This window comes from Micromonas pusilla (genome assembly GCF_000151265.4).
Source record: "Micromonas pusilla CCMP1545 genomic scaffold MICPUCscaffold_3, whole genome shotgun sequence".
NCBI lineage: Eukaryota > Viridiplantae > Chlorophyta > Mamiellophyceae > Mamiellales > Mamiellaceae > Micromonas > Micromonas pusilla.
This window is the reverse complement of record NW_003315884.1, coordinates 1,955,522-1,964,601: the sequence shown is the minus strand read 5'-3', so window position 1 is coordinate 1,964,601 and position 9,080 is coordinate 1,955,522. Positions and strand designations below refer to the sequence as shown.

The window sequence follows — 9,080 nt, the reverse complement described above, 5'->3', positions numbered from 1 at the left end:
TCAACGAGTCGCGCGTGTCGTGTTACAAAAACAACATAGAGAGCCCCCCCCCTTCCTCGGGTCCGCCAGCGGACGCTCGGGCGGAGGGACTCCAGTGAGTGCAATCGTCGTCGTCGTCGCCGTCGTCGTCGTCGTCGTCTCTTTTCGGTTCATCAAAAAAATCCGTCGCGTCGTCGTTCACTTGTATCCCCACAGCCGGCTCTCGCGGGCCCAGTCGCCGTAGACGTCGTCCTCCACCTTGTCGACGTGCTCAGGCTGCTGCTGCTGCGACCACACGCTGCTCCCCGCGTCGGACCAAGACGACGACGGCTTCATCGGCACGGAGTACGCGCTGTCGAGCGAGCTCCGGCGATCGATCGGGGTGAAACTCGCCGTCGCCGTCGCCGTCGCCGTCGCGGACGCGGACGCGGTCGAGCCGCCGCCGACGGCGAACGCCGCGGACGACGCCCACAGGTTCGACGACCCGGACCCGAAGCTCGAGGCAGCGTCCGGCGACGCGCCGCCGAGCTCCCCGGAGACGAACCCGAGCGCGTCGTCTTCGAACCTGGAGGACCCGCCCGGCGAGTGGTGGTGGTGGTGGTAACGGTGACGCGTCGACGCCGACGCGGCGTCGTCGTTGAAGAACCCCTCGCCGAACAGCGCGGTCTCGTCGTACGCCGCGTCGAACGACCCGGCGTGGACGAACCCGTACTCGTCGTGCGACGACGTCGCGCGTTGTCGCGCGTCGTCGCGTCCGCGACGGCGGTCCCACCCGTGATGACCTTGCTGATGTTGAAGACCTCGCTGCTGATGATGACCTCGCTGATGACCTTGAAGTTGTTGTTGACGTTGCTGCTGTCGTTGGTGGTGATGGTGCGTCGCCGCGGCGGTGTACGCCGGGGCGAGGGCGTTAAACGCTGCGGAACCCGACGACGCGGCGTTCAGCGGGGCGGCGTCGAAGCCGCCGCGTTGAACGCGCGCGCTGTGTTGTGAGGGGTTCCCTTGATGAGGGTCGCCGCCGTGCGGCTGCGACTGCGGCTGCGGTAGCTCGGGGGCCGCGACGGACGACGTCGCGAGCACGGGCGTCCCGGAGTCGTCCGGGTGGGGGAAGTAGAAATCCCCCGAGTGCGCGCCGCCCGCGCCGAACGTGCCGTCCCCGAACGCGCCGCTCGCGACCTCGCCGGGCTTGAGCTCGCGGTCGCGCCACGGCTTCACGCGCAACTCCGCGGCGCGGAGCGCGTGCGTCGGGCTCGCGAGCACCCTCGACACCGCCTCCGCGCCGTTCGGCGGGGAAAACCCGAGAAACGCGTACCCCGCGCCCGACAGCGACGAGTTCCTTCGCAGGACGTTCGTCGCGTGCGACTGCCGAAGCGGCCGCGGGTTGCAGAACGCGATCCTTCCGAACCGGCTGAAGTACGTCCACAGGTCCTCGACCCGCAGCGCCGGTTCCGAGGAGGGCACGCGCCAGGTGACGTAGATGCGGTTCTCCGCGGGGATGTCGTTCACGGTGGGGTTGAGTAGCGCCGCGCCGCGGAGCGCGCCGATGGCCGCCGCCGCGATGGTGTTCGCGCGCGCGGTGGGGTGGTTCATCGCGAGGAGGTTCGCGGCGGGGACGGGGGACACGCTGCTGTGCCAACCGTTCGCGTTCGCGTCCGCGTTCGGCGGCGGGTCGAAATCGAACCGCGCGCGCGTCGCCGACGACGTCGCGCCGCCGCCGCCGCCGCCGACGTTCATCGCGGCGGCGACGTTGACGTTGTTTGACATTCCGGGAAGCAGCGACGCGCTTCGCAGCGCGTCGCGCACGGGCGCGAAGTTGATCAGCGGGCCGGTGTCGTTCAGAAGCGTCGCGCCCGCGTCGCCGCCGACGGCGGCGGCGGCGGCGGCGACGCTCGCGTTGCCGCCGCCCAGGGCGTTACCGCCGCTCGCGTTCTCGAAAATCAGCCGCAGCTGCGCGAGGTGCGCCTCTTGCTGCCGCCGCTGTTGCTCTTCGTGCTGCAGAATCAGCGCGCGGATGCTCGCCTCGGTGGTCTGCGTGGCGTTGGGCGACGCGGCGTACGCCCCCGCGCCGCCGCCGCCGCCGCCGCCGCCGGATGAAAACCCCCCGACGCCGGGCGCGCGCATCGCGCCGCCGAAGCCGTCGACGTGCTGCCCGGTGGACAGAGGCCCGCCCGCGGCGACGATGACGTGCTGCCCGTGCGGCCTCTGTCGAACTTCGATGACGTCCATGAGGTGCTCTCGCAGAAACGCGCCGAGCGTGGACTTCCGAGCGCGGCCGCCGGGTTTGCCGCTGCGCGCGCTCTCCGGGGTGTACTGCGAATCCAGAACCTTGAGCGCGGTCGTCAGCGGCTTGCGGTAGCACTTGAGGTACTCCTCCGGAAGCTGCGCGATCGATAGAGACCCGCGCGCGAGCAGGAGCTGTCGAATCTCGTACTTTACGAATCGCAGCGGGTCCATCGGGTGCGGCTCCCACGTGTCCGGTATCGGCGCGGGCGGCGCGTCCGCCGCCGCGTCGAGCGCGGCGGCGGCGGCGCTGGGCGCCGAAGAGGACGACGCCGAGAACGGCGTCGCCCCCGCGATCGGCGCCGGCGCGGAGGAGGGCGCGGCGATACCGCCCGCGGCGGCGGCGGCGGCGGCGGGGGCGGCCGGCGCCAGCGTCGGCGCCGGCGGCGCGTCGTCGGCGGCGATCGCGACAACCTCGGCGGCGGCGGCGCCCCCCCCGGGGGGGGCGCCGTCATCGACGCCGTCGAGGTCCGCGGCGACCGTCCCCACGATTGGGTCCGGCCCTTTCGCCTCCGCGCTCAGATCCGACGGCGGCGCCGCGAAGAGCGCGGCGACGTCCGCGGAGGATATCTCCTCGGCGCGCGCGATTGTCGCCGCGTCGCCCGGGACGAGCCCGGCGGCGAGCGCGAGCGCTTCGACGTTCGGCGCGGTGGCCTCCAGGGTCGTCGCGATCGTCGCCGGGGAGGCGGCGACGTCGACGCCCATGCTCGCGGTTCGTTCGTCGGCTTCTTGTCTTCTCTTTTAGAAGTGGCGGCTGCGGTTTTTCTTAACCTGTAATTTTCTGTTGAAGAAGACCTCGTTCTTGGTGACGGACGATCTTTCTTCGCTCGTCGTCAGCGGCGGCCGCGTTCGCGTTGCTTCGCCGTTGACGTCGTGTGATCCTATGTGATATCTCTCGCTGTCGTCCCCTTTTTTACGTGAGGGTACCGGCAGCGGACGGCGCGGGTTCTTTACCTCGCTCCGTGTGCTATACGCGCGTCTCTTGACGCTAGCGCGCTTCCGCGGACGCCCCGGACGAGGGCATTTCAAGAAGCCGCTGCTGCTGACTCACGGTCTGGGGATCTGCGGGCGCGCCGGTCGCGCGGTCGCGAAGAAGGCTCCGTGCGACGACGCGCTGTTCGCTCCGATCGCCGCGAAAGCGCGCGACGCGTTTCGTCGCGGGCCCCCGGGCGGATCAAGAGCGTGCGGCAGCGCGGGCGGTGGAGTGGCGCGATAAGGCGCGCCGGGGGGGCTTCGAAGCCGAAGCCAAAACGCGTGCGAAAACGCGTGACAGAGAGATCGGCAACGCAGATCCGCCAGTGAGCAATTAGTCATGAAAAAATGCCCAAAGGAACGACTCTTCGTGCGTCGATCGCGATTCTGTTCGCCGCGCGCGCGGCTGATGAACCTGGCTGATGAGCCGACTTTCGTTTCGTCGGTCTTCCGTCATTTTCGATGAGCGGCGACGGCGGCGGCGGCCCCGCGCCCGCGCCCGGGGCGGGCGACGCGCCCCCTTCCGTGGACGAGCTCCCGCGCGGGTTCGTCCCGAAACCGCCGAAGAAGTGCTTGAACTGCGCGGCGTCGTACGAATCGCTGAGGCGCTGCTCGCGATGCAAGGCGGTGTACTTTTGCAACGCGACGTGCCAGCGAGAGGTGTGGAAGGAGCACCTGAAGACGTGCGTCCCCGCGCCGCTGAGCGCGAAGGCGGAGGCGGAGAAGGCGGAGATCGAGAAGCTTCGCGCGAGGGAGGAGGCGGCGAAGACGCGTCCGCCGCCTCGACCGCCGCCGCCGCAGACGACGACGCCGCAATCTAAGCCTGAGCAGGTCAAGGCGGACGAGCTCGTGCGAGTGCGCACCGCGATCCTCCCCGAGGTGGACCGCCTCATGAAACTCGGGGAGTACGAAGACGCGATCGAGCACCTGGACGACGGCGTCGCGGTCGCGTCCGCGCACGACGAGCGCGAGCTCCTCGACTCGCTGTCGTGCCTCGTCGCGCGGTGCTACCTGAGATTGAACAAGCCGAAAGACGCGCGCGACGGGCTTAACCCCGCGTTGATGCAAGCGCGTCGAGAGGGCGGGAAGAACGCGATGAAGCCGCACTCGATCGCCGCGGAGATCTGCAAGGCGATGGGCGACGAGACGCAGATGCGCGTGGAGCTGAAAGCGCTCATGGAGGCGGCGCAGGACGCCGGCGTTGACGCGAGAGAGCAGGGCGCGGCGCTGTACCTCGCCGGGTGCCTTCTCGACGACGTCGGCGACGACGCCGCGGCGACGCCGCTGCTGACGTCCGCCGCGGACGCGGCGGAGAAGACGCGCGATCACGGCATGCGCGCGGGCGCGATGAGCCGGATAGGCCGCGCGATGATGCGGGCGAGGAAGCCGCGGGGGGCGATCGACGCGTGGACCGACGAGCTTCGGGCGCTGGACGAGGGCGAACGCGCCAACGCGGAGGACGCGCTGCGGAGGGTGGACGTGTCCGAGGAGAAGCAGAAGGATAAGGATAAGGAGGGCGGCGATCGCGGCGAGGGCGGCGAGGGCGAGAAACAGGATAACGACGATGACGCGAAAACGCCTTCGACGCCGCCGTTACCGTATCGGCCGCTCGGGGACGCGCGCGCTCGGAGGTGCCGAGCGCACGCCAACTTGTACGCCGCGCGCGCGGTGACGAGGGATCGCCCTCGCGCGGACGCGCACCTCGACGCCGCGCTGTCGATCGCGAACGGGATGGGCGACGCGCGCGACGTCGCTCGCGAGCTCGGGAAGCTCTGGCTGCAGGTGGGTCACGCGCGGCGGCTCGCGAGCGTTGGCGAGGAAGGGGAGGAGAAGGACGTCGCGGAGGCGTACGAGAGAGCCGCGGCGAAGGCGAGAGAGGCGGGGGACGACGAGACGGCGAAGGAGGCGGAGGAGGGCCTCGCGAAGAGCGCGGGGAAGAAGTCGCCGTGACGGTCGGACGGACGCGCTTCGTCGATGCATGATGATGATACTGTACCACGTTAGCGGGCGGCGGAGAGTCCGCCGCCAAGAGATGAAAAATGGAGACGACCCAAGCGAGCACAGCAGGAGTCGAGTCGTCGAAAACGCCCGACGACGACTCCACTCGATGGATCGCGCGGCGGCGGTCGCGTCGTCCGCGAGGGGCGTCGGCGCGTCCGCGCGCGCGGCGTCGCCGTCGCGTCCTCCTCCTCCTCCGCGCGACGTCGCCGTCATGAGCGGCGGCGGCGGGAAGCTGCGCGTGCTCGCGCTGCACTCGTGGCGAACGTCCGCGTCCATCTTCGCGAAGCAGCTCGCGGTGGCCGGGTGGACGAACGACGACGGCACCGGGCTCGGCGACCAGTGCGAGTTCGTGTGCGTCGACGCGCCGCACCCCGCGTCCGGCGAGATCCCGCGCGACGTCGCGCGCGCGTTCGAGGGGCCGTACTACGAGTGGTGGGACGCGAGCCGGGACGACCGAGACGGTTCGCTGCGCTACGTCGGCGACGACGCGAGCGTGGCTTTCGTCGAGCGCGTCGCGCGCGAGGACGGGCCGTTCGACGGCGTCGTCGGGTTCTCCCAGGGCGCGACGTTCGCGGGCCTGCTCGCCGCGATCGGCGCGGTGGACGGGCGAGGGCCGTTCGCGGCGGTTTCGGCGGAGGCGCCGCCCGTCTTCGCGATCCTTCTCTCCGGGATGCTCGCGAGGACCTCCGAAGCCGCCGCGACGTACGCCGAGGCGAAGGACTCGCCGCGCCACGCGTCCATCCCAACGATGCACGTGATCGGCGCCGCGGACCGGGTGATGCCCCCCGCGCTGAGCGAGCGTCTCGCGAGCGAATTCGCGGACCCGGTGATCGTGACGCACGAGCGAGGGCACGTCGTGCCGAGGTTGGAACGCGACGCGTTGGCGACGGCGCGGAATTTTTTGGCGGCGAGAGCGGCGGCGGCGCGGGAGGCGCGGGATGGGTCCCCGCGGTCGTCGCTGTGAGGCGATCGACGGCGACGCGAACCGCCTCGTAGACGAATTCTTTTCTTAAATCGTGTGATAACTTGATAGATAACGCGAACGTAGGGTACAACAGCTCGACGACGTCTAATCGTATAGCGTCGTCACTTCTTCTTCTTCGCCGCGAGTTTCTCTTCGTCTATCCGCCTCTGCGCCGCGACCGACAACGGAAAGAACACCTCGTGGAGGTTCGTCCTGAACCCCTTGTCGTACTTGTTCACCACCGGCGGCATCATGAAGCTCTTGTTGTTGTTCTTCTTCTTCCTCGCGAACCCTAGGTACCGCGCGCCGGGTATGCGAGACGCGAACCCGCCGCCGCCGTCGCTCGCGCCGCCGCCGCCGCCGCCGCCGCCGACCGCGGGCGCGCAGCCGACGTCCTCGTCTTCCATCGCGTTCATCGCGTCCTTCACCGCGTCGTCGTCGTCGTCGTCGCCGCCGCCGCCGCCGCCGCCGTCTCCGCCGCCCTCCGCCGCGCGCTCCATCGCGAGATGCTTCAGCGCCCTCTTGTACGACTGCCACTTGAACGTCTCGTTCGTCGTCATGCCTTTGCTTATCATCCACAGGTGGTACCCCAGGAACGCGCCCAGCGCGATCACGAGGATGTACAGGAACGCGGCGAGGCCGAGAATGGGCGCGAAGTGCCACAGCGCGAACCGCGCGAACAGCGCGTAGTCCTCGGTGAGCTTCGTCGGCGTCCCGTCCTTCCCTTCGAACCCGACGTCCCACAGGCCTCTTCTCGAGATTTCATTTCTCACGCACGACAACGCCACCGTTCCCGCGTACGCGCACATGACGACGTGTATCGCGAGGAAGCTCACGAAATACCGCAAGTTATTCTCCCCGATCGAGTTGTTCATCCACCCGCAGAAGTGGTCGAACCGCGCGATGCGTCGTTTCGTGACCCGGCAGTACTTGGACCGCGCGGGCGCCACCACCCCTAGCGTCTTGCACACGATCGGATGAAACAGCGTCTCGTCGTGCGGGTACGCGGCCGCCATCGCCTCGTAGTTCTCCGCGGTGATCGTCCCCGGGTCGGACCAGCACACGACGAGCCACGTCGAGATGCTCGTAAACATCAGGATCGGTATCGAGAGCTTATCGAACGTCCCGACGAGGTCGTACACGCTGGTCCAGTACGCCGCGTACCCGCCCATGACGAGCGCGAGGTAGACGAGCTGCATCGCGGGGTTTGGGCGGTTGCACAGCCACTCGTCGCACGCGGACGCGAGCCGCACCCCGCGCGCTTCCCCGAGCGCCCTCCTCGCGACGAAGCTCCCGCACAGGCAGCAGCCCTCGGTCATGTAGTAGTGCGCCCTCTCCACGATCGTGCCCTCGAACATCTCCGCCTCGCCGAAGAGGAGGAGGAAGAGCACCGCGCCGAAGATTCCAAAGTACGCGTACAGGACTGGCCACACCATCGCGTGCGCCATCGCACCACCGGGGCGGGCGAGGGGGAAGGCGGCGCGCGGACGCGGACGCGGACGCGCGGCGCGGGGTGTTGAGCGATCGCGCGAGGTGGTGTGGCGCCCCGCGATGGTCCTCCGACGCGGGATCGAAACGTCCTTTCGCGTTTCAACACACAGCTGGCACTTTCGGCACCTCAAGTCGCGCAGTTCGCGCCGCACGCGTGATGGTCGCGACCGCGTCTCGACCCCCGTGCGTCGCGGTCGTCCGCTCCGCGTCCTCCTCCCGCGTCCGCGCTCGCGCGTCGTCGTCGTCGTCGCGAACGTCGCGCGTCGTCCGCATGCGCGCGTCGTCGTCGTCGTCCGCCTCCTCCGGCGCCGAGACGACGCCCATCCTGTTTCTCGACCTCGACGGCGTTCTCAACCGCACCGCGACGGCGCCGCAGATCAACCTCGAGCAGGACAAGGTGAACCGCCTCCGCGACGTCCTCGCGGACACGAACGCGGAGGTCGTCCTGAGCACGTACTGGCGGTGCTTCGAGGACTACGTCGCGTACGCGCTCGGTCGCATGGGCGCGCAGGGCGAACGCGTCGTCGGACGCACGCCGGGCGAACCGCACCTCATGGACAGCGTCGAGCACGACGCGAACGTCAGCTCGAGCCGAATCGAGGAGGTGCGCGCGTACCTCGTGACGCGGTTCGGCGAGGACGAGAGCGCGTGGCCGCGGTTCGCGATCGTGGACGACAAGCAGGTCGTCCCGGAGGAGGGACACGCGTGGAGCGCTCGATTCGTGAAGACGACGCACGACGTGGGGCTGACGGAGGAACGCGCGGAGGCGCTGCGGGCGGCGCTGCGCGCGCCCGCGACGGTCGCCGCGCGATGACGATCGATCGACGATGCGTTAGGTACAGTACTATAATACGTTATGTGTTATATATTTATCATAAGGTATCATCCGGGGGCGGCGGGGGCGGGGACCCGCGCAACGGCCGACGCGTCAGCGTCGGCCGCGCGACATCCCTCTCCGCGGACCCCGGCGGGAGTTCGCTCTGCGCGAACGACGTCAGCGGCGTCGCGCGGCGCGCGGCGACTCTCGGCGCGCCGCCGTTGACCGCCTTGGCGACTTGGTCCGCCATCCGCGCCTGCGCCTGCTCGAGATGGCCGAGAATGGAGCGCTGCGAGCGCTCTTGGAACATCCTCTGGGCCTCGGACATCTGAGAGAGGATGCGCGTGATGCTGCCGACTTGCGTCGCGAGGTCGCCGACGGACTTCTCGAGCTTGTCGAGCTCGACGCCGCCGCCGCCGCCGCCGCCGCCGCCGCCGCCGCCGGACGCGAGGACGACGCCGCCGCCCCTCGCGCCGCCGCCTGAACCGCCGCCCGCGCCCATCGCCGCGAGCCCGCTGCGAAGTTCCGAGCGAAGCTCCTCGATGCTCCGGCTCGCGCTCGACGCCGCGGACTCCG

At 69.6% G+C, this 9,080-nt stretch overlaps 5 protein-coding genes across 5 annotated transcripts; 3 read left to right on the top strand and 2 right to left on the bottom strand.

The window, feature by feature from the left end:
* MICPUCDRAFT_46904 (uncharacterized protein) lies at positions 1 to 2,964 on the bottom strand (the record flags this gene model as incomplete). The annotated part of the gene is made up of 1 exon (XM_003057036.1): positions 1 to 2,964. The coding sequence occupies one exon, from the start codon at positions 2,962 to 2,964 to the stop codon at positions 178 to 180; it is 2,787 nt and encodes a 928-aa protein (XP_003057082.1). The 3' UTR covers positions 1 to 177.
* Positions 2,965 to 3,693: 729 nt separating this feature from the next.
* On the top strand, positions 3,694 to 5,291 carry MICPUCDRAFT_56872 (uncharacterized protein; the record flags this gene model as incomplete). The annotated part of the gene is made up of 1 exon (XM_003057513.1): positions 3,694 to 5,291. The coding sequence occupies one exon, from the start codon at positions 3,694 to 3,696 to the stop codon at positions 5,179 to 5,181; it is 1,488 nt and encodes a 495-aa protein (XP_003057559.1). The 3' UTR covers positions 5,182 to 5,291.
* A 47-nt stretch (positions 5,292 to 5,338) lies between these two features.
* On the top strand, positions 5,339 to 6,196 carry MICPUCDRAFT_56871 (uncharacterized protein; the record flags this gene model as incomplete). The annotated part of the gene is made up of 1 exon (XM_003057512.1): positions 5,339 to 6,196. The coding sequence occupies one exon, from the start codon at positions 5,339 to 5,341 to the stop codon at positions 6,194 to 6,196; it is 858 nt and encodes a 285-aa protein (XP_003057558.1).
* Positions 6,197 to 6,966: 770 nt separating this feature from the next.
* MICPUCDRAFT_15444 (uncharacterized protein) lies at positions 6,967 to 7,632 on the bottom strand (the record flags this gene model as incomplete). Its single annotated transcript, XM_003057035.1, has 1 exon — positions 6,967 to 7,632. A coding segment is annotated over one exon (666 nt), but the record flags the coding sequence as incomplete, so codon positions are not given.
* Positions 7,633 to 7,844: 212 nt separating this feature from the next.
* Positions 7,845 to 8,501, top strand: MICPUCDRAFT_56869 (uncharacterized protein; the record flags this gene model as incomplete). Its single annotated transcript, XM_003057511.1, has 1 exon — positions 7,845 to 8,501. The coding sequence occupies one exon, from the start codon at positions 7,845 to 7,847 to the stop codon at positions 8,499 to 8,501; it is 657 nt and encodes a 218-aa protein (XP_003057557.1).
* Between the last annotated feature and the right edge of the window lie 579 nt (positions 8,502 to 9,080).